The following is a 24483-nucleotide window of genomic DNA, read 5'->3' on the forward strand; positions in this document are numbered from 1 at the left end:
CAGTCCAAGACCGCTGGCCTCACTAAGCTACATCGGGCCTTACCTCTTCTGGGACTTTAGCTGCACATTTCTGTGAGGAGCTGTAGTGAGCCACTGCATATTCCACAAGGGCACCAAAGATGAAGCTGAAGCAGATGCCAAGATAAACATCAATGGCCTTAATGAAACAGTTGGTTTTTGAAAGTGAACTTCGTGAGCCGATCATCAGAGTTGTCATAGAAAGCACTGTTGTAACTCCTTGGAAACAGAGAGACACTTTTCTTGTGGACACTTTGGAGAAGTCTTGGCCTACCCTTCTGTTCATGTCATTGCTCTCCATTGCTGGCCAGTTAAAGCACATCACTTCTTACCAAATCCAAATCATCCATCATAGCAACTGAAATAGCAGCATTCACTAGCTTCACACAGGCTCTCCCTGCCTTTGGGAGCTTGGCTCCAACAGGCAGTTGGCTCTCTTGTTTTTCATGCTTTCAGTAAAGAAATCCCTCCATCCTGCTTTCTCCAGAACACACTACCTGTGCCCTGTCCTCTACTCTTCAATGGATCTCCTGAGAGCTTCAGCCACACACAGCCCTGCAGGTGGGCACGTGTCCCTGCCACAGCATCTCCTCCACCCCAACTCAGCTCTGCCCCAAACAACAGCAGAGGCAAGCAGACCATTTATCCCTGAGCAGGTAGCTCAAGAAAAGTGCCATCTACCCAGCCTTCAAAGGCTCCTCTGTCTGCTTAAATCTTCTCCCTTCTTCAGGCAAGAACTCACCAATGCAGGTTCTTGCAGGCACTGAGTCCAGTGTGATCCAAAAAGAAACCCAGGACAACATGACAAGCAAAGTGGAGGGCACATAGGTCTCCAATATGAAGTAAAGGACATTTCTTCTCAGTTCAAACTGTAGTATCAGTCGTGGGTAACTGCCTGTTTATGAAAGAACAGACTGGTGAATGTGAGGTTCCCAAGGATCCCTGAAGTAAAACTGGGACAGCCCAGCACCAGCACCAGCTGATGGAGCTCAGCAGAGCTTATGCAGGTAACACACCTGAGAAGGGAGGACACACACAGCACTGACAAAGAGGCATCTGAACAACCCCATCTGAGCAGCAGCTGCCTTGCAAAGGGTTCCTGTCCCTGAGCATGACAGGAATGTCACAACAGGGCCTCAGCTCCGAGCAGAGCAGGGCTGATGATCTCACCCACTCTCACACTCAGCACAGCACCATCCCCAGCACCTGCTCTGAAGGGCACAGCCAGGCTCAGCCTTACCTGATGGCTGAAAAACAGACAAAACGTTGTCTCTTGATGTCAGCAGGCTCGGGCTCACATCCCAAAGCACGTCTGTGCCTTATCATCACAGAGAATCAGACTCACATTTTCATTAGTGATTTGTGATAATGGTGTATTTTTGAGCTCTCCATCTTTTAAAAACCAATTTGTTGTAAATACTGACATAAGGGTTCTGAGGCTGGATCAGTACTGTTTTCAGGATGTATTTCAATTCTATAAACAACAATTCCCTTTGAAGGGTAGAAACAAAGCCCATGTTGTTCATGGCTGTGTATGCAACAAAACAACAAAACACTGTTATTTTTAAAACCTTGTCATTCTAAGGAAGACTTGCCTCCTTTCATACTATCTGTAATTGGAGAAAAGAGTATTTTACACTGATAATGAAAAAGACATTGAATTCTGATCTACAAAAATATGTTATTCCATTGTGATAGAATTGTAATTTACAAACAAATGTACATTTTAACAATAAATTTTACTCCTAGTTACTGTAAACATTGCTTTCCACAGTACCTATACACTGCATACCTGGATAAAAGGGATAGAGTTTCTTCAGGTATGTGTGGAGGAAAATAGGAAGAAGGAAAAGAAATTAAAATCCATCAAATGAATACATTATATTTTAAACTTCCATCTTTCTGTGGATTTCCATCTTACAGAATATCCTGACTGCAACTAATAGGATGACACCACCTTTCAGTTCATCTCTTTTTGTGAGATTAAGATCTGCTAAAGGCTTTACTGGTTCAGGACTGAGTCAAACGATCCTGGCCCACAGAAGGAGAGGAGATGGGAGGGGGAATAGCCAAGAGCTTTCAGTGCTTTTTGCTCTCCCAGCTTTACCTGTCTCCTGCTGTGACCTGGAGACCAGGGTGTGGTAGCGCTGCACCGTGTACTGGGAGAGCCGCAGCTTCTCCAGGCCGTGCACGGAGCTGTTCCCCCTCAGCCAGGTGAAGGTGACATCGTTCTCATCGTAGCCCCCTGAGGAGAACACAGACCCTGTGTGATTGCTGAGGCCAGGAGAGCCCAGTGTGCCTGCTCTGCTTCCTGTGGGGAGCAGAGCCCTGATCCTGGCACTGCACACTGCACAGAGGCCCCTGAGCTGTGTCTGACCACGTGGGGACACGTGTGCTTCCTTCGCTGCCCTTGGTCTGCTGCTCCACATGTGGACAGGAACAGCCCTCTGGGAATGGCACACAGCGTGCAAGGCTGCTGAGAGCCTGCTGCAGCTGTTTACATGGGCTATTCATGTTTTCAGAGATAATCCATTGCTGTCATGCACAGCTTGATTACATACAATGGGACATTAGTACTGCCGTGGTTAACCCTCAAACACAGACTCTCTCTCTGGTGTCTGAGGAGAGCAGGAGAAACACAGTGGTTAAGAAAGAGAATTCAGATCTCACTGAGCCCCTTACCACAGAGTAGAAGCACATTTCACTGAGTCATCTATTCAAATGCTTCAAAACATCAGAAAATGCATTTTCAGTTAGTCAGGAGCTTACAGCTGAGACTGCTCTGTGGTTATGAACCAGGCTCCTCTGACTGGGTACACATTGTCCAGGAAACCTGCACATAAAAACAACCTTTTCTACACATCATTCCTCATATCCTCAAAGGCATTAAGTTACTGAGGACAAATAAATGCACACAACATTTAGGTAACACCAAATTCCTGCCTCAAAGCAGTGGGACTCCATATATGCCATCTGAGTGTGTACCTCCAGGGATGACATAACCTCACGTTAGACTGAGGGATACCTCAGTCTGAGGGGTATATCTTGTACTGAGTTGCCAGCCTGCCATTCTCTTCAAAAATTTGACTTAATTTAGGAAACAAGTCCATCAGTTTCACTGATTTAATTCTTTTATTAAGAGCCCTTCTTTGAGACCATGAGTAGGGATGCTGTGATTCTGATAATAAACCATTTGTCCTGGTAGAAGGAATCAGATGAAGTTGCAGCTCTATTTACATCTAATTGTGTTTTCTTATTAGACACAAATTACCAGAGCTTGGGTGTGATGAACTCCTAAATTAGGTGTCCAGAGCATGAATCCCTGAGTAGAATCCTAAGCATGTGACTTTTCAAAGTTTCTAAGTGGTTTTATAAATCGTGGTTAATCAGGAAAATTTTATAAGTGATAGATTGTTGTTAATTCATCTGGCGTATATTTAAATAGCATTATTTCTGGGCACTTATCCTAATGAAATCTCCAGTGGGCAATATGTATGTAATTTCATTGGAATTATATAGCAACTGAGCATGATGTAGGACCCAATCAGTTTTAAACCAGGACTAAACATGCTCCACTTTAGCAGAAGAGGCCAATCATTATTATTTCAGGAGCTATTCCTTGTAATAAAGTTAACCATGGTGAACTAATATGATTTTAATGTGAAAATAATATGTTCTTCCCTAGATGCTTTATGCTGCAACCTCAGAAGTGAAAAAACTGGTATTTTCCATGCTGAGATGGTGGAAGTTTGGTTTTGTGTCGTGCAGCAGGAGCTGCATGCTCATCACAGGTCTGGAGCAGCAGCAGTGCACTGGATGAGCTTTGGGACAGCAACCCTGCAGTGGCACGCATTGCCTTGGAGTCTTTCTCAGCCAGCATTGCCTCAGGTGAGCTTTTAATCTAACTGAGAGCAGAACTCACTGATAATTCCTCTTCTTGAGATTTCTCAGTCTGACACTCTTCTGTTGACAAGGGTCCCATCCTCTGTAGCCCCTCCCTCGTGGGGGGCAGGTATCACACACCGGGGTTTGGCCCTGATTTCAGCTCAGCAGTTTGAGAGCCACATTCAACTCTAATTCTAGTGAGAACCACCCTTCTCCATGTCCTTTTACAGTGGGGATGTTGGTGCTGCAACAGGTATTAGCTACCTAAAGATGTCAGAATTTTTCCTTCTTGTACTCTGTCACAGGTACTTACCTTGCAAGTTAGTTTTGAAGAAGCTGTGTGTTCAAAAGAATCTGAATTTTGAAAACCAGCCAACATTACTTCATCCTTTCTGTGCAAGATTTAATTATCTACACTTTAATAAATATTCTTTATTACCACTTTTTTGCATAGATTGCACAGTGACAGGAATTTTCTGGGCTGTGGATTACAACACAAACCTTTGAAGAATGATGACACAGAAGTTGTTTTCTTTTGGACATTATAATTTGCAGGAATAAAAATCTACTCCAGAAAGTCGCCATGCTTAATCCAAATATTCAAGATGTGTAGTTACTTATGAATAAAAAAATTTAGAGTTTTCTAAAACATGATACTTACAGCTTTCTAGCTGCAGTCGGCATGTTTGGGTGTCCATAGGGTATTTTGACAGGTCCATGTTACAGGCAACAGTAGTAGTGATTCTGTAGGGAGAGAAAGAACTCTGAAAATTGCAATAAAAGCATGTTTTACACAGCAAACTGGATCACAAAGCTCTGCTCTGTCAGTTAGATTATTTGGACGTATGATATGAAGAGAACCCTCAAGAACAATCACTGAGAACCCTGAACAATTAACTGAGAACCCTCAAGAACAATCGCTCTCTGCAGTCACCCCAATGAAAATGTAGCCCAAGGAGGAATTTTGCTTTGATCTGGTGGGACATAGGGTGCAGAGTCACATTTTTTTCCCCATTGCTACAATTTGCTCACCTTAAGGAGTCAGTACTTGCGACTTGAGGTGCAGTGACTAACTGCACACGTACTCTGGCTTTCTCTGATGTGGAGGTAGGTGAGTTTTGCTCTGTAGCTGAGGTAACTGGGACTCAGTTAATGCAAGCTAAGGAGAGCACTGTAGGAATTGCTAACTCAAGTGCTGGGTGCCTTCTTGCAGTTCATGGACAAATACACTTCTTGGTAAAAAACCAGAAGTCATCACTGGATAAGCAAATGGTTTCCCACTATCAGTTGAACTTATACTTTGTGACGTCCTCCTTCCATTCCTCCCATGCCTCCATCTGGCTGGATTTTTCCTCGGTGACACCTAAACTCATGAGCTTTCTGAGCAGGCCGCAGGATACAGCATATACCGTGATGGGAGACCCTGATCCTTGACTGGCATTTCTGGAAGCCAGAACAGGGGGAAATGCATCAGCAGAGAATACTCACAGCTGACTTGTTGACCCCAAACTCATGACCTGTGACAGCTGGTACCTGCTCCTGTCCAGGGTAATTCTGGAAATCTATTCTGAGCCAGCAGCAGCAAAGCTGGAGGTCTCTGTACCTTAAGGCATACAAGACAGTGCCATTAGAGAACAGCCTGACGAGGCGGTTGCCCACAGTGACGTCGTGCAGGAAAGACCTCTTTGACTCCACAATGTAGGTGTCTGGCACCCAGAGCAGCTCCACCAGGCGAGCATCCAGCGTGAAGCTCCTGTTGCCGTGGAACACCAGCCGCGGGTCCGTCCAGCGCTGCCGCAGGGAGATGGTGGCTGTGAAATCCTGTGGAACAGAGCAGAGCCTGGCATGTGTGTCCAGGCACCTGCACGGCACAGCTGGGCACACCAGTGTGTGACAGGGCACAGAACACATCCTTATTCAACCTAGCACAGCCAGGCTTCAAGCTTCAAGTTTCACTTTTGTCACAGTTTTATTCACTCTGTAATATTTCTAATACATTTCCACTCTAAGGTGTGGAGTTTGAGGGCTAAAGATTATAATTACAGTACTTCATGTTTTTAATGGGCAGTTTTTATAACTGATGCCTTTGTGCCCATTTTGCAGAGAACAGATAGGAAGCACACACTTGAGACCACCCCACAAGCCATTGACATTACAGATCAGCCATTGCCTAGAGCTAGGAAACTCCACACGTACTATAAATCTGGTCATCAAGGAGGCATTGGCACTTTGGGGAAAAAAGGTAAGTGAATCCAACCTGTAATGTCAGGGACATCTTAAAAACACCCCAAACAAGTCAAAAAAGAAAACTTGCGCCTTCTATTTTAACAGGAATTTTGAATCTAAGAACACTGGGATTAACTGGAGTTTGGCCTGCCCCCGAGCAGCACCACTTGGCTCTGAAGCTGATGCTTTGCTGAGCCTTCTGGACACCACAGGCAGTGGTGGACCATTCAACTTCCTTCTCACAAGGGATGCCACACAGGATTGATTTTTTCTACTTCCACGGGGTCTGATTTCCAGAAGGTGCTGAGTTTTTGACCTGTAGGACTTTTGGAACCACTTCTTTTTTCTTGTAAGCCCACATTACTATGGCATCTACACAGTTGTCTTAGGGTGATGTTAAGATGTTTGTATTCCTAATTGTCTGCTCTGTTTATGCTGGATATTAAGTTCTGCACCTTTAAAACTGCTTCTGAAAGTGAAGCAGGGGAAAAGAAGTGTGCAGTTTGTTTTCAGAAACTGCACTTGCTCCCCCACATTCCTTCTCACAGACTGGGTTGTCTGCAGCACAGACAGTGGGACAGAGCTCTCCTTTGCTTTTAATTAGTTTTTAGCAAGCAGATGCAGAGAAGTTCCCCAAACTTTTTCTTGGAACTGTTTGAATCCGCTCTAGACTGAAAACCCACAAAAACACCAGGAGCTCATGCCTTTGGCCCACTGGGTCCAGGACACGGCATTCCAGCATGGAAGGGACTGATAACAGACTGATGACCCAAGCTACAGCCCATGAAAAGGACTTTCTGAATTTGCCATCTCTTCAGAACAGCAAGAGGTTTTATTGTTTAATATTATTATTTTTTAATGCTTGTGTATACTTTGCTTGTTAAATAACCAGGTTTTTCCACTTATCTCCAAGGAAATATTTTCGTGAACCGGTTGAGGGAGCGGCCACTTGAATCTGCTTTCTAGAGGAACCCTTTTGGGAGTTTCCTCCCGTATTTGCCCTAAACCAGGACAATAGTCTGCAGTCATAAATGAGCTCTGTTTTCATCCCACTGCTGAAAGTGGTCAACAGCCCCCAACAGCAAAGCAGTTTCAAAATGACCATTTCTGTGCTGGACACACAGGAATACATGTGAAGTCTCTCAGGCATATCTCAATCTTATCTTGTAAAATAAAAGGTTTTTTTTCACTTACCATGTCACTCTCAGATATACTAGAAATACTTGCAATGTCCAGACTCATTGCAATTTGCACAGGTTCTCCTGCAAAGGAAATGAAATGCTTCAGCAGAGAGAAGGGAAGTGTGGAGGGCACAGTGAAGCCACTCAGGAGACTGTGCAGGGCGGGCACTGTCCCCAGCCTCACTGACCGTCACTAAAACTGCAGAGGCCCAGAGGGTCACACACAGAGCATCAGGCTCACAAATTCTATGATCTGAAATGCAGTTGCCACTGTTAGGGAGGTGGAGTTCTGTGTTTGGTGGTGGTACCAGAGGGTAAATATCCACTAATACCCATTAACACCGGCTGCAGAGCTCAGAGTTTAGATCAGCAGCATTCCAGTGGCATTTGCCATCGGACAGGCAGCCAGGGCCACTTTGTCCCTTGATCCCAGCCCGCGCCAGGCACGGAGCGGCCAGGCCAGGAACCTCTGCACAGAGCGCTTCCCACAGCTCAGGGGGTGCTGGGCAGCCCCGGCTCCTGGCGAGGAGGCACCGAGAGGAGCGCAGGTCTCGGTTCCCGAGAACCGGCGCTCCTGAAACGCGGAGCAGCCGCGGCCTCGGCCCGGCCCAGCTCCCGCCCGAGACAGGGCCGCGAACCGAGAGCCGCCAGCTCCGCGAGCCACCGCCAGAGGGCAGCACCGGCCGGGACACGGGGACGGGGACAGGGAGATACAGGGACAAAGGGACACGGGGACAGGGGGACGGGGGGACACGGAGACAGAGGGACAGGGGGACAGAGGGACACAGGGACAAAGGGACACGCGGACAGGGGGACACGCGGACAGGGGGACAGGGAGATACAGGGACACGGGGACAGGGGGACGGGGGGACACGGAGACAGGGGGACAGGGGACACGGGGACAGGAGACACAGGGACACAGGGACACAGGGACACAGGGACACGGGGACCCGGGGACAGGGGACACGGGGACAGAGGGACACGGGGACAGGTGGACATGGGGACAGAGGGACGGGGGGACAGGGGACAGAGTGACAGGGGACACAGAAACACGGGGACACGGTGACGGGGGCCATGGGGACACGGGGACATGGGGAGGGGACACGGTGACAGGGGGACACAGGGACAGGGGATCATGAGGACATGGGGACAGAGGGACATGGGGAAAAGGGGACAAAGGGACACGGGGGCACAGGGACACAGAGACCCGGGGACCCCACGGCAGGCCGGGCTCCGCCGATGCCGCGCACAGCTCGCCCCTTTCCAGCACAGCCTCTGTGCGTGCGTGACAACAGAGCGGGGCCTTTCCTGCTGGAACTGCTGAAACTGCTGCTCATCGCATGAGTCACAGCGAGGAACGACCAATGCACACCATTTCTGAAACTCTTTCCAGGTGGTTTTGGCTTTGATTGTTTGTTTTAACGGGTTCATAAACTTATCTCATTTGCAGAAGATGTGTACTTCTGTTGTTCATGTCTCTGTCTATTCAGACTCAAACCCACTGCATTTACTGAGCACAGAACACAACTGTGAGGCCTCGGCTCCAGGGGAGGTCACACCAGAGTCCTGGCTGGATTTGTTTAACATTTGCTGCAGATGCAGTGGATCTCTGCTCTGTGGTAGAGAAGCATCTGCTCACTGGTGTCACAGGATTTAGAGGAGCTTTTCTAATCCTACATCAGGTCAGCCATTCTAGGCAGAGCACAATGGTAAATTCTGTATTGTCTCAGACTCTTACTACCATGGCCAGAAAAAGGAAGAAGCTCAGGGCTGCTAGTAGCAGCAGGTCAGTCTACAATGGGAAATATCCACGGCCTGTGAAAGCTGATGTGAAAATTTTCTGCCAAGTGAGGTTTCATTAATGGTTCAGGCACAAAATCAAAATTAATAAAAAATAAAAATGGTCATTGCTGTTTTTAAAACTTCAATGATACTTTTTAGGTTCTGAATGTCTTTCTGAGAAACCTTTTCCTCTGTGTGATGACAGCACTAACATGGAAGGTAGGAGACCTGATACACAAATTGCTCAATAGCCTCAGATAAGTTCCTAAATTCCTGCCTGCTCCCAACTCCCCAGAATCTCACTAGGGTTTGGAACAGATTTGTGTCACAGTGTGAGGTGAAAGCATGTGTCAAAAGTCAATAATCAAGGCAAGAAGAATGGCTTTGTTCCTCTAGAGCTGCATAAATAGCAGTAATAGCTGTACGTGACCAAAAGTAAAGCAGAAAATCACAAGGGTCAGGCTCTAAACAAAGGCTTTTATAGTTAGAGCAGAATTTAGTTATTTAGTCAAGTCTTTCAGAGAGATGTTAAAGTTTATAAATTCCCTGCTCTTCACCTCACAGCTGGACCTGATCCCAAGCCCCACACACACATGCACCAGCTATTCAAGACAGCAGTGGCTGCAGAGAAAGGAGGGCAGCCTGGGACACCAACTAATTTAAAAGAAACACAACCTTTGAAACTGAAGCAAGGTCAAAGCCTGCTCTCCCCTCCACATGAGTGTTACAGACCGATTTTAAATGCTCCCCTGTGTGGAGCCAACATACCACCAAAGTAGGGCCGCAGGTATTTGTTGTACCCCATGGTGAGGTTCTCAAATCCAGGGAGGGACGTGGTGCCCCTGCCATGCAAGCTGGATCCATGACCCAGAGAACTCCTGGGGACACAAACACCAACTGTTACAGGCTGGGCTGGGCACATCTGGTGTGCAGCTGCAGCTGCTTCCAGCTTGTGATCAAACAAACAAACAGTATAAAATAGTTATTAAAACCAAGTAGATAATTGAAATCACAAGCATTTGCTCACATTGCTGTCCTGGCTGAATAATTAGCACCTTCAAGAGGTGGGAAAATGGCAAATTGCCTCAGCTGATAGCTACAGGTTGCACACACAGTATCTTAAGAATGTTCTGTTCAAATAGAAAAACCAAACAAGATCTGTAGATCACAAGCCTGAGAAAAAAATCCCAATCTCCCCTTCCCACTCCTTCTTGTACAGTCTATTTAAGGAATATTGTTTTCTTTTTTCCTCCCATTTATGACAAACTGAGACAAATCTTGCAGCCCAACAGCTCCTCCTCTCTAATCTCTAGTCCCCTAAATAAGCTTCTTCCTCATAACATGTGAGTGTCAGCTTCTACAGCAGCTGTCAGGAATAATACTGGAGGGGACAGGTGGAGGACTGTGCACTTCACAGACACCCCCTCAGCCCTGTGGGCAGTGCTGCTCCAGCTGCTGGCTATCCTGAGGGTCCAACTCTAAATTACATTTACCTGTTGTAGCTGGTCACTGAAGGCAGAAGCTGAGTTATGAGGCTGACAGATCTGTACCTCACACTGATAGTGAGAGGGATGGGGTTTGGGCTGTAAAAGGTGAGTGTTAAGGTGCAGGGTGGCACTGCCTCACCTGAGAAAAGTGTAACAGTGAAAGGTTGGGAGTTTGTTCTTGCTTTGGGCAGCAGGAGGTGGGAGGCAGAGCCTTTGCTGCTCCCAGTGCCAGGACCTGTTCTGGGCAGGAAGCAGCCATGGAGTTACTCACAGCTCTCACCAAGGGTTTTCTTCTGTTTCCTTCACAGCTGAGTTAATAGGGCCTTGGAGCTGCAGGATTTAGACTAAGCAGGACCTTACAGCAAAATAAGGTGTTACACAGTATGTATGTAAACACTTCAACAAATTTGGGACTTGTACTGCCAAGGATGGTAATAACAGAGCTGGGAACCTTGTGGGAGGCATTTCTGGTAAAGAACTACAACCTGTGCTGGTTCTGAACAGGAAATCAGGGGTTGCACTGTTAATGGACATCATGTGGTTTAGGGACCTATGAAGATTGCTCTCTCCTATACCACGTCCCTGACTGCGCCCTGCCACCTTTGGGTAGGCTGGACAACTAGAAGCATAGTTTCCTTTTGACCCACATTATTTATGTGAAACATCATTCAAATGTTCCCTTTAAAACAAAACAAACTCTACCCTTACCTTTGAGTTGGAAGGAAAAGACACAGACCAAAGAAGGAAAAATATCTGCAGAACATGTCTGGAGATTGTTTTTGTATTTGCTCTGCTTGTCTGTAAAGAAAAAAAGAAAGACAAAGTCTTGTGGTTTAAGAAAAATTATTTTAATTTTTTTAAGGGAAGAAGACAGGGAGCAGAAATGCTGCACAGTCAGAACCATCACAGGTTGATGTTTAACATACCTGATACGCAGTGGCTCCTGCCCTTTTTCCTGACTAGTCTCATTTTTCAGCATGTTCTTTCACTTACCACATAAAAAGCCCTGGTGACAACTCAGGTCTTGAAGTCCTCGACAAATTCTAGCTCCTCTTCTCTCCTCTCAGTAAGGGATGGCAATAGCTGATGTTGAGAATGGCACCACAGGAACGGATTGATTAAACAGGAGAATGTGTGGGTAGCTCCCAGAGCAGTCAGACTCTGAAGCCAAGAGAGATCCTGCCCACAGATGGCAGTTTCAGCCTCTTTCAGTCGCAGGCTCCCCTGCCCAGCCTCACAGAAGTGCTGTAACTCTGTGCTCCATTGATTGTTTGTGGGATAAACCCCTGCGATTAACAGCAAAGCTGGCAAGCCACTCAGCATGCAGCAGAGCATGAGGTCATTGCACTTCAAAGGGGTTTCGTTGACTTTTCTGGGAGTGGAACCAATCTTGGCTGCTGGCCCCAGACTCCTCGGGCTTGTGCTGGCCTTGAGGCCACAGTGGCAGCTCTGAGCTGTGCTCTGCTCCCCTCTGTCTCCAGCTTCCTGCTGGAAGTGCTGCTCCAGTCACACTCCTTTTCTTCAGACCTAGCACCTCTCTCAGCACACATGGCATTTAGAGCCTCAGCCTCCAATGTGGCTGCACCATAATAACCCGAACATCATGAGTTTTCTGCTTGGGTTAGGTCCTTCCTGTAGAGCCCAGAGGACACTCTGCCTCCTCAGCCAGATGCACAGCTCTGGTGTTGTGCCACAGGACAAGCAGAGCACCAGGAAATGACAACTTTGCCCACACTGAGCCAGTAAAATACCTGAACGTTCAAGTACTATGAATGCAAGGCATCCCACTGGAGAAAGGATGGAGTTTTTTCAAAACACAATATGCTCTAATACCAGTCCCACATCTGAATTTCCAACAAGGCTTTGCTCTTCTAGCCCATTCTCTCTGAAATTGTACTCAGATGTTTCTAGATGCTCTTAAGGGCTCCTCAGTATAATGTGAGGATGCAGGACCAGAGAGAGAATAATTTACCCACTCACAGCAATATCAGACCACAATTGTGATTGAAAAGAAGGAAGATTGGTCCAGGTTGTTGAAATACTTGTAGAAATAAGTTAATTTTACAAATCAGACTTCAGTTAAAGTATGAGACTTCATGAACTTCATCTGAGGAACCCCTCATGAGCATCTCTAATGAATATCCCATGTTTTGCACAGGATGACCGTAAAGACAATAAATATAAAAGATTGGGAGGCAGTGAAACTGAAATCTATAAGTACTCCTGGGCAAGAGAAAGGTGACACCAGTGCCCAGAGCTGAATATAACCACAGTATTTCTTCACTGCTCAGTGTGTCAGTTAATACAACAGCAATTCTGCTGTTATAGGGCAGGAGCTTTCATCAGAAATTACCAGTAGTGGGAAGAAATTGTAATAAGGTTGTGTATTCATGTTTCTCTGTCCAGCATAGTGTTTCATTTTCACAGAAAAATGTAGCCTTAAACACTGTTTGGTGGCCAAAGGCCTAGTCAATACACCAAGAGGCTACAGCAAACACATGGCCACAAAATCCTCAGTGAACATATGGGGGAATCTTTCTTCCAAGCTTCCAGGTAACAGGTAAATGTCAAATAAACTGTGCAGTTCCCCTGGTAATTCAGGATTACTCTCCTTGGTCCTGTGTGATGCCCGTGGCAAAGGGAACGGTGCTGGCAGGCACAGCTGGGGGAGCTCAGCGCTCCATCCCTGCCCGGGCTGAGCTCTGCCAGCGGGAAAGGAGCCATGGACAGGATGGACAGGATGGACAGGATCACTGTGTGTATGCTCTGGCTGAGCACCTATGGACAGGATCACTGTGTCTGTGCTCTGGCTGAACACCTACGGACAGGATGGACAGGACGGACAGGATGGACAGGATCACTGTGTCTGTGCTCTGGCTGAGCACCTACGGACAGGATGGACAGGATGGACAGGATGGACAGGATGGACAGGATAGACAGGATCACTGTGTCTGTGCTCTGGCTGAGCACCTACGGACAGGATGGACAGGATGGACAGGATCACTGTGTGTGTGCTCTGGCTGAGCACCTGAAGGACAGGATCACTGTGTCTGTGCTCTGGCTGAGCACCTATGGACAGGATCACTGTGTCTGTGCTCTGGCTGAGCACTGCCCCGGCAGCTCCTGCCCAGGATGGGAAAGGAGCTGGCAGGGCTGAAGGGAGGGAGCGGGGTGAAAGGAGCTGCAAGTGATGCATTAACTGAAGGCTTGACAATCCGCTGACAGAGAAGCATGCAAAGAAAAAACAGGAGATGGGGCCTCGAGGAGCACAGTTCAGACACAATCATTCATCTTACACATCTATTAGTCTGCGTTTCTGCAGGGCAGTGAAACATTCCTCGCTGCAGGAAGTTTTGGGGGAAAACCAGCCACATACCCTCCTGAGCACCTCCACAGCCCATATATACCCAACACATTTATTTTGCTCTCGCAGGCAGCACAGTAAAAGCTGCACTGCAGCTGCACGTCCTTCCCTGCCAACGTTCAGTTTTCCTCAATAAATACTCAATATCTACAATAAGCACAAAGGTATTTCATCTGGATTGGTTTCCACATTACCTTGTTTTTAAAGGCCATTCAGCACCATGTTTCTTGGTGCAATATGGAATTTAATACAGTAGTAAAACAACCAAGAATTTTTTAAAATTCAGAATAGTTCTCATTTTAAATCACTCAAGAAATAGCATAAATGTTCCCCACTTCTAAGAACAGATAAATTAAGGTACACAGAGGTCAAGTTATCTGTCTTGAGTGTCTTCAGTAAGACTATCTGACAAGATGAATGACCCTCCTGCAGAACACGCACCAGCAGCTCAGATCACTCGAGGCTCACTCGCAGCTCTGCAGGAAATGCCGACAGCAGCAGCACTGCAGCCACACGAAGGCACTGAAGCGTTCCCCCTGCTGCTGTCTGAGCCCGCCCTCCAGATGTGCACTGCCGAATTTCCCTCCGCATTCTGCACATTCCAGTCGGACCCACTGCCCCAGACACGGGGCCCCTCCCTGCCAGGGCTGGGATGTGACCGGGCGCAGGCATTGCTCTGCCAAGTACCAGGTTTTTTTTAGCTAATCCTTCACACAAGTGACCATCAATAACTGCTAACCTACTTCCTAAAAGACACAGATCAATTGACATAATTATATATTATAACTCCTTTAAATATTAATGCCCTAACAGGGAGACAATTGCACTGGGCCTAGGGACTCCTCCACTATTAGAAATTATGCCCCAGCATTAAATAAATTAACTCAATAAGTGTCTTACCATGAATACAAATTCCTGCTTAGGGCTTGCAGATAAAATTATTTAGAGCTGTTCTTTGAGGAAAGATGAGGTGTTTAAACTTGCAAAAGAGCAAGGGCAGCTATATTCATTAGTCTTTTGTTTCAAATGAACTGCTTTGTTTTAAACTCAAGGCATCCCTTGTAGAAGGGAGAAGGAAGAATCTGGAACATTGTTACATTTCTTCCTCTGGGCTGCGCAGTTTCAGTCCTGCAAAGATGCAGATGTCTGCTCCAAACCCCAAAGGCAGCTTAGGGCCAGGCCAGCTCTGCCCCAGAGGTGCCCAGTGCCGTCAGCATCACATCCCACAGCACAGAGCACTGCAGGACACAGGAGGAGTCCTGGCTGTGGCGCTGGCCAGCAACCTGTGCTGCTGCCTTGCTCCTGTGGGGTCTGGCGGGAGGTGGGCACGGCCACCAGCTCTGAGAAACTTCATCTGGATCCCGAGGCTGGAGGGAGCTGTTCGCCGTGCCCCGAGGGAGGTTCAATTTTATCTCAAAAGTGGATGCATTGTTTCTGGCTTTTACTTTTCAGTTTGTACATACAAACAGTTCAGAACTGCAAGGTACACATGAAGGACACAATTCAGGATTAAAAAAAGAGCTACACTGATTCCACTTGACTGAAACAGAAAGGTTTGTAGAAGAGGCCATAGATTCAGCTTATTTCTTTTGCTATAGATAGAGGAAAATTCCCATGAAAGCAGCACACGGAGACCCTTAAACACAGAGAATTTTACAAGTGGCTCAAGGAGATTTCCTCGGCAGCAGCCTCCTCCTTTTCCATGCCTTCTCTGCTGCACTGGCTTTGCACAGGTACTTGTTGCATGCCCAAGGGATGTATCAGTGAGCTGCTGAGCTGTTGTGACACAAACCCTCCCAGCAGGAATGCTGCTTGTATGCTGCAGCTTTTACCTACAGTGTCTGAATTCCCTTCTGAGCTCCCTGAGGGCTGGGAGAAATTTAATACAGGTCTCAAAAGTGAGAAATTGACACAAAAAGAGAGTGTGGGCAGGGAGAGGGGGGTGCAGTCTGCTTGGGAAGGGGGGGAGACACAAGCAGTGGCAAGAGTAGTTCTCTCTCCCCCCCTTACTCACCCCCACATCCCCAGGACTGAGAACCCACTGTGCTGCCTGAGGTACCACGGCAACGTCAGGCACCCCCAGCACCTGTGGGGACCATTTCCCAAATCCTGGGTCAGCACTCCCAGCTGCTTCAGTTTCCCCACAGGCCTCATTTACAGATACCACCAGCCCAAGCTGGCCCCACTACCCAGTGGCCAATGCTCACCCCTGGGCAGCCCACACAGACACCACCAGCCACCAGCACAGGGCCATCACACTTAGGGCCACCCAGCTCTGCAGCTCCAGCTGCGGGAAGATGTGTCTGTGCTAAGATGTACTAAGAATGAATGTCAAAGCAACCTGCAAAATGGGAGGTGAGAGCAGTGACGTGCCAGCCCTGAGCAGCAGCTGCAGCCCTGTGGGAGGGCAGCAGCAGCGCTCACCCCGTGCCAGCCCTGCTGCCACCCCTGTGCCAGCACCTCCGAGCGCTACAGCCGGGGCTGGTCCTCGCTGGGATCCTGGGGGAGATGATTCCTTAATAGACTGCTCTGTGTGCTAGCACAGGGCCACTGAGGGAGGAATACCTTACCAGCCCTGATCTGGCTTTACAGCCTGCTTGCTGCTCTGGTTCTGCCTCCCAAGAGCAGGATTAATTGCTGGGCTAGAAAATGGCGATAAAACAATCAGTTCATAGCACATTTATTTTCTGTAGCTCTGCATTGGGTCCTGGCAGCTTCAAGCAGAAGAAAAACCCACTCATGCTACAGGGAGAGGTGAGGGTGGGGCTCTTGCCAAAGACTACCTGCAGAAAGGAGCAGGGCAAGGTCGGGGCTCAGCACCGGCAGTGACCTGGAGCCAAATGCCACCCCAGCAGCAGCAGTACTGCCCCACTGCAGCCTTCTAGGTGACTGCCAAGCCAGACCATTGCGTCACTTATCTTTCTAGATTTTCCAAAATAAATGCCTGAAAGACAGACTAGAAAGAGGAGGGAGAAAACTGACATTCTGTGAAAAGAAATGCTGTTTTATACTCTAGGCTTATTTACATCAAACTCTGTAACTTGACAACGGTGTCTACAGCAACAGAGAAAATAAACCACTCAGTCATTACCAGTAGGCTTTTTTTGGGTGAAATGACACAGCAAACACAGACCTCAAAGCAGACTCAGACAGCACAAGAACCACTTTTAGTCAGTGCTTTCCCACCCATGGCCCTGGTCCCAGGCTGCAGTACTGCTCAGCCATCCCCATTGGCTGAGGCCTTTGCCAAGGAACACATAAATCCAGGTAGTGACCCTTCCCTTCCCTTCCCTTCCCTTCCCTTCCCTTCCCTTCCCTTCCCTTCCCTTCCCTTCCCTTCCCTTCCCTTCCCTTCCCTTCCCTTCCCTTCCCTTCCCTTCCCTTCCCTTCCCTTCCCTTCCCGCTCCGGCTGCCCTTTGAGAAACACGGTGCTCGGTGCTCAGTGCTCAGTGCCCGCAGCAAATGCTCCGCCACCAAACCTGCTGTGTTCTGAACATGGCCCATGGGCCTGTGATGCTCATACCAGAATTATATTTCAAGTAAGAGCAAAAGTTCTGGACTGATGCCAGGCTTGTTTTTTTCCAATCTGTAACCCCATTTAATTATTTCCATTATGACGTTGCCTGTGACAACCTGAAAACATTTTATCTGTGTGCACATCAGCACCCAATGTTCAGGATTTTAACTCCACTTTAAAGACAAAGAACACAGTTTAAATGTAAAAGAAGGTTGGTGTAACCTCTTGTCAGGTACAGGAATGAGTTTGGGAACTGACAATTAATTGGATGCACAGTTTTAAGTGCTCAACGTTCTGTTATTATGTCAGATAAATGCACAATTATGGTTTTATCTTTGGCCAAGCTCTTACTTGATATGACATAATTCCTTTTTGCTCCCTAACTTGTTAAATAAATATTTCATCCATACAAATGACTTTGACTGTCAAAAGCTGGGCAGACATTATAATTACACAAGATTAGGATTTATTGGAAACAGTTGTGTACCTTTATATTAATAGGATGAAATACACTCGGAGACAACCAAACAGATCAAGATGTACTCATTAAATGAGCTGCAGTAAGTACTAGCTTCTAGTTTTCATGTTCAAGAGAGAGAAAGTTATCTCTACTGATAGTGCCTCGTATTTGGAACTGTTCTGAACACCATAAACATAAAAAAAAAATCTTAATTAAAAGGCTTTCTTTTAGTTTAACTTTCCCCCCAAAGGACCTAGGCCTATATTGTTCTATCAAGAGAGGGGTGAGGAATATTTTTAAGGAAAAAAATCCCAAAACCCTTTAAACGAATCCATGACTGCTTTATGCTGCTGTGCAAATGAGATGGCACTGAGCAATGGGATGCATCCCAGGGGCGCAGCAGCATCTCCACTGAGCAGCCACAGTGCCTCGGGAGGTGAGGGTGCAGCAGGGACCCCACAGCTCTCAGCATCTCTCCAAGCACTGCAGCAATACACCCAATTCAGAATCTTTTGGGTCCTCATTTTGTCCTCAACAGTCACAGAGAGCAGACACAGACACATCCCAGTGTTTTGCTGCTGGGGTAACTGGATGTTGATTATAGGACAACACTTCCTATTATTATTTTCACTATTTGAGAATAATAATTCTTGCTGAGGAGCTCTGGCCAGTGGAAGACTGTGGCTTCATGTTATTCATGTGGCATATGTAAGCTCCCAGCAGAGCAGTGAAAGAGCAGATAAATGTCTCACCTGAAGCTCTTGTCCTCTGCTGTTACGGGTGCGCAGGGGTCCCACGGCACTTCCCCAGGAGCTCCAGCATGGCAGGTGTGGGAGCAGCTCCTTTGGCACAGGTCTGTCAGCTGCCAGGTGTGGGTGCTGTCTCCACTGGTAAGGACCTCTTCGAAAAGCTTACCCAAAGAGCACTTCAGAATTTCCAAAATTAATGTCCAAGGAGCAAACCTTTCCTGCTTTTGGGTGAAACAAAATGAGGTGGAAAAATCACCGAGGTTCACGTGGGTTTATCTTTCTAAACTTATCAAACAGTGCTGGTAGGTTTGCCAGAAGGAAGACAGCTCTCAGTACTTAGAATGGGTTGAGGCTTGGTAGTCTTAAAAATGTCTCAGCAAAAGACAATGCAGTACAGAAACATATTTTGTGTTTAAAAATAGTCTCAACGCTTGTTAAAAGGGATTTAGCAATGTTTTTTTCCTGTATCAGCAAACGGAGCTGTATCAGCTGACAAAGTAAAAGGGTAACTCTGGGAATGAGGAAATACTGTTTTATCTAATTTACTAGAGCCTGAGGTGAAATATCAACTCAGCCCTGAGATCTGATGGGGTGTAAATAGCCTAAACAAAAACACTGCTGCACTTGCTTTGGAGGGGATGAACTCAGAGGTCTTCAAAATTGTGAATGGTGTCACAAAAGACACCTTTCATTTTACTGATGCATTCACTGAAACATTTACCTTTGGAATAGATTGTTTTGAATACTGTGGAAATAAGGAAAAAGGGGAGAAATTTATGATGGAATTTTCCCAAAAAAGTGTGAAAATATTTTAAAGGGATAAAACCAAATTACTGCAGACGTACCTTCAGGTTTGCACCTCAAAGGACAGAAAAAGCCTGTATATCATTTCCCCACAGTTCAGCAGGTGCTACCTGCAGGGATCCTGCCCTGTGTGTTGGGGCTGGAGTCAGCCCCCCATAGGCTCTGGGCGGGGGACAGACTTGGGCATCTGGGATAGAGCAGCTTTCGGGCCTCTCCTTCTCGGGGTAACGCTTGATCTTGACCTGTCTGCCTGGGAATGCACACACCAAACCAAAAAGGAATCCATAAAAATGGAGGAAAAGATCTGACATTTTCCCTCATGATTATTTAGTTTATGTTTGTTACAGTATAAAGCACCACCAGACCTGGCACAAATAAAATAACCAAAAATCATGGGAACACTTGTGAGCTGATGGAGAATGTGTCCCTGTGTATGAGACTGATAATTATCTGACAGGGAGAAAATGTCTGGTGTCCTTAAAGGCCATGTAGCCTAATTATTGCTACATCTATGGTCAAGCCACATCATCACACACCCCTGAGGAAGCTTTGGGGCACCTGGAAAAGTACTGACCAGTATGTCCCCACCGTGGGGACCGGCAGTGCCCTGGCAGAGCCTTGGTATGATTATCACAGGGAATTTTTGTATGCCAGGGCCATATCTCTGCCTGTCAGTGAACTGGGAGATTGGTACAAGGAGATAAAGCTGATGTGCAGTTCTGGCCTTGTTATCAGAGGGAAGGAATAGCTCCTGCAGTTATTTATAGTGTGCCTCTGTGCCACATGCAGGCAGTCAGCGCTCACCTAACAACGGCTGAGGGAGAAGCTGCAGCCTCCAAAGCCACCCTGCGGGTTTGGTTGCACCCCAGCACCCTGGTGATCTGTGCTCCAGGGCTGTGTCACACGGTGCAATGACAAGTGACAGAGTGTCCTCAGCTGTCCCCGTGGCTCACATGCCACCCTGGCTGGGACAACAGGGTCTCTGCAAGGCTCATCCACCGAACATGCTTTGGGAAAATTGAGGGCCACTTTGGGAACACTGCACTCCTCCCTGTGATGTCCTGAAAAGCACAATCTTGAGACACACACCAGATGCCGTGTCACGTTTGCAAGGGAAAATGTAAGTCTAATAAATATTAATTCAATGGGACTTAACACCACATTTTTCTAGTTGCATTTGATTAAATTTTGAGGAGTTCTGAGCAAATCCAAAGCCTTTTGTTTTCCATTTGCCAGGCAGAGACTGTCCAGAGCACGACAAGCATCTGCTCTACAGGAACAAACTACTTTCACTGGAGACTCCTGTCCTAATACTCCAAACCCTCTGATCCCCAAATGCCCTGTAACAGCTTGTATAGCCTGTGAGAGCAGACCCTGCAGAATGTGTGACATCATCCTTACACTACAAACATCCACACACATCCACACCCCCATAGACATCTGTGCACATGCACAGGTTCCAAACAAGCTGACAACCCTGGCTGTTTTGCCCAGCTCCATGCAGGGAGTAGGGAGCACTGGGAGGTGTCTCGAGCCATGGGGTGGGTACAGCCTGTTCCCCATGGAAGCCTCAGACCATTTCCTTGTTCCCTTGTCAGTATCCCAATACCTGAGTGCCAGCTGTGCCCCGGGTTAATTCCCAGCTCTGCCTGTGTGGTGAGTGGGAGCTGAGGGCTTGAGAGCTGCAGTGCTGCCCCTCATTGGGAACAAGGAAAAAACTTGCAGAGCCAGGGACCAGGTGCCCACAGGGCAGAACACAATACCTGGAAAGCACAACCACAGAAGACCAGCCAAAAACTGCTATTGCCCCTTCTTTGCCAAGTGAAAAAAAATCTCCAAAAGTCCCAGGACAGGGAGCAGGTTTGACCAGCTTTGTCACATTTTTGTGTTCTCTCTGCTAACACAGACCCAGGCAGGGTTTTGTCCATCCCTTCCAGACTGTGTTAGTGCCATGAGAACCTCTGGCTCTTCCCCCAGGGCAGCTCCAGCCATTGCTGTTGACTTCCTCCAAAGAAGGAGATGCCTAGAACAGGGCACCTCCTCACTCCATGGACTTGTCCCTGGAGGAAAGGCACAGCTCATGCACAGGGACTCATCCACTCTGTGAAACACTGCCTTAGTTCCCAGCTGTCAAAATTTCCTCCCCAGTTCCCTGGTTCCATTCAGCTCCACCAAGAACTGGCAGCTACTCCAGGCCTTGCTGGGGACACAGGGTTGGCCAGGTGCTCCCACAGTGTCAGCACAGAGCTCGCCCAGGGACTGCAAATTCATACCAAACCCAGAGTGAAGCTGCAGTAAAGGAACAGGCTGCCTTTGAATGTGACTTTTACTGTATCTAAAGTTACTTGCAGGTCCTTGCAATGTCACACCCATTTCTGCACTGATGTCTCTGGGCTGTGCTGAGCAGGGCAGCTCAAGCCCTGAAATATCCTCTTCACAGGCTGGAATGTGATTTCTGGTCCAAATGGAGATTATTGTGCCCTCAGAAAAGGAAACTTTTATGTTCTGAAATTCTGCTTCTGGACACTTTGAAGCTGCTGAAATCTACAACATATATTCCCATTTTTTATTTATGACATGCACTAAATATTCATTGCTAGAATAGGACAGAAACTAAAACCTTCAATATTCTGTTAATTTTATTTCATTAGTTAAATCACTACAAAGTATTGCTGATAGAAATCTCTTATATTTCTAGGAGATAGAAATCTCTTCCTTGCCTTTCAAAGCATCTCATTTGTTTGTACATAGCTCCATCATTTGAATACCAAAGGAACCAAAAGCAATTCAGTAACTTGTTTGTAGCAGATGTTCTTCAAGATCTAAGCATTATGATATCACAGCTTAGTGCAAAATAAAATAAGACAAATAAAGTGAGGTAAATTCTAAAAAGTCTGAAACAAAAATTGAGAAAAATTTAGAAGCATTTTTGAAACTCAGTTTGTAATACACATAGATGGGTTTTTCCAAAAAGTTTTCCTCATTATCAGGTACAGAACAGACAGTGTGCCTCCCTCCTGCCAATGCCCACCCACTACAATGGGTATTATTCTTCTTACTTATAACTGGCTGGTGACAAATGCTCTTCTGTAACAGCTTAAGCTGTATGAAGAAAACAAGGCTTTGGTAATTCTTTGTGTTCTGAGTTCTCTAGAATTTAGAAGATTTGTTCAGACAGAAAACATTGTGCTGACATTTATCTTTGTGTATATTTACGCTGTTATATATTTTCAATTTATATTGCTTTATAAGTAAATCAATAAGATAATTAGAACACAAAGGTTGGATCAGTTTCTGTGAAAATTTCAGCAAATTCAATTTAACCCTGGGAGTGTAAAATCAATCTTGGATTTTTTTTTTAAATTAACAGTTTTCAATAACTTATTATTCTTCTGGAAAATCCTGGATCAGCACTGAATAACATTTCACAGACATTTTGGCAACAAGATAACTGGACATTACTAGCAGTGGGCCCTTCCCCTGCATCCCTCACAACATCAATGTACTCACTGCTTGGCTCTCTGCAGTGTAAAGAGCAAACACTGAGATGCTGGGGCAGTGTTTCCCTGGTGTGCTCCATCAGCCGGGCCAGAGGGAGCGGGGGCTGGGTGTGGGGATGAACCCTTTGCTGCAGGGAAGGGAGCTCACAGCTGCCAGGAGCCTTCAGGGTCATTCCCGTGCTTTGTTATCTGGGTGAGGGCAGTGGCTGTGCAGGCCCATCCCTGCAGCCAGAGCAGAGCAGAGCAGAGCAGATTCCTGCCTGGGGAACTCTGCTCTGGCGCTGTTCCCCTTCTCCACTTCACGGCTGCTGCTGGCTGTGGGTGCAAATCCCAACAAGAAACTTTGGAAGTGTCCCAGGTTCTAAAGGAAACATCTCCCTCTCCCCAGCACCAGGAGCCCTGTCCACCCCTTGCAGAAGGCCTTGTCCTGAACAAGGACACCACACCCCACAAGCTCCTCACAGGCTGCTGTGCTCATGGACAGGACAGCAGGTGAGTGCCCAGGAGAACGTCCCAGGCAATGTGACAACTCACCCTGTGCTCAGGAGGCACCTTCCTGCCATGGGGGCTTCCAGCCAGAGCCCTACAGCAATTCCAGTCTCTACAAGAACAGATGGAGAAAGAGAGACTTTTCCTCGGCAAGACAACAAGGGAAATTTTAACAGAACAATCTGGAAATAACCACATCCACTGAAGCTCTGGAGATTGTAATTTCCTTATTTCCCACCTCCTGGAGGGTGATGGGGACAGGGGTCCTGTTCATAGAGAACCAGTCTGTCCTGGCCAAGCAGCAGGGGTGGGTCCATCACCAGCTCTCCATCACACAGAATTTCTGCTCCTGCAGCTCCCATGCCCGATCCCACACAGTGCAGATCTGATGTGATGAAAGGACTTGATGTGCCAATGTTATCCCAGCAAACTCCTCCCTTTCCAGTTTGCTGGACCTGCATGGTTAAGCAAAGGTTACAGATTTAATGTCTCAGTAAAAAAAAAAGGGCTATTATTGGATTCAAAAGTAATCTTGCACATGCTGAGTTGTGGGGCACACCTGAGGCTCCCCCCAGTGTGCTCCAGAGTGAGGGACAGCCCCTGGGCCAGTGCACAGCTGCTCCCTCCCCACCACCCCTCCATCCATCAGGGGCAATGCCCTGGACCCTGAAGCAGCAGGACGAGATGCTCAGACTGCAATAGAATGGGCTCAGCATAAAACCAGAGCTGCCCAGCATCTCACAGCACCAAGTCAGGCTTCCCCAGCCACTGGAACAAACCTCAGCCAAAAAGCGAACAAAAAGCCTATGCACGTGCTTGGAGCCCCAGCCTGCCTTGCCCGGCAGCAGCTGGGACACATCCCAGGGAGAGAGAGGCGCTGGACAGGCAGTTAGCACACCTTCTTCTTGCAGAGGGAGCAAGAATTCCCGTCTGGCATTGTCCAGAGGGCCCTGCTGTCTCTGGGAGCAGGAGGTGCCTGCGGGAGTGAGGGCTGGGCAGGCACTGCAGTGACACCAAACCA

At 47.3% G+C, this 24483-nt stretch overlaps 1 protein-coding gene across 2 annotated transcripts in view; it reads right to left on the reverse strand.

Annotated features, from left to right (window-relative positions):
* LOC102060466 (gamma-aminobutyric acid type A receptor subunit pi) overlaps positions 1 to 17218 on the reverse strand; it is a 27255-nt gene extending 10037 nt beyond the window's left edge. Inside the window, exons 1-9 of one of the 2 annotated variants that reach the window (XM_014271336.3) lie at positions 11573 to 17218; positions 11288 to 11377; positions 9861 to 9970; positions 7324 to 7391; positions 5507 to 5724; positions 4565 to 4647; positions 2126 to 2263; positions 761 to 913; positions 44 to 237 (exon numbers count right to left, since the gene is read on the reverse strand). In XM_014271336.3, the coding sequence (XP_014126811.1) occupies positions 44 to 237; positions 761 to 913; positions 2126 to 2263; positions 4565 to 4647; positions 5507 to 5724; positions 7324 to 7391; positions 9861 to 9970; positions 11288 to 11343 (1020 nt within the window). In that variant the 5' untranslated portion in view covers positions 11344 to 11377; positions 11573 to 17218. The remainder of the gene's footprint in view (positions 1 to 43; positions 238 to 760; positions 914 to 2125; positions 2264 to 4564; positions 4648 to 5506; positions 5725 to 7323; positions 7392 to 9860; positions 9971 to 11287; positions 11378 to 11572) is intronic. The other variant, XM_074552253.1, reaches the window with a different exon arrangement.
* Positions 17219 to 24483: the final 7265 nt, after the last annotated feature.

Source organism: Zonotrichia albicollis, chromosome 15 (assembly GCF_047830755.1).
Source record: "Zonotrichia albicollis isolate bZonAlb1 chromosome 15, bZonAlb1.hap1, whole genome shotgun sequence".
NCBI classification, from domain to species: domain Eukaryota; kingdom Metazoa; phylum Chordata; class Aves; order Passeriformes; family Passerellidae; genus Zonotrichia; species Zonotrichia albicollis.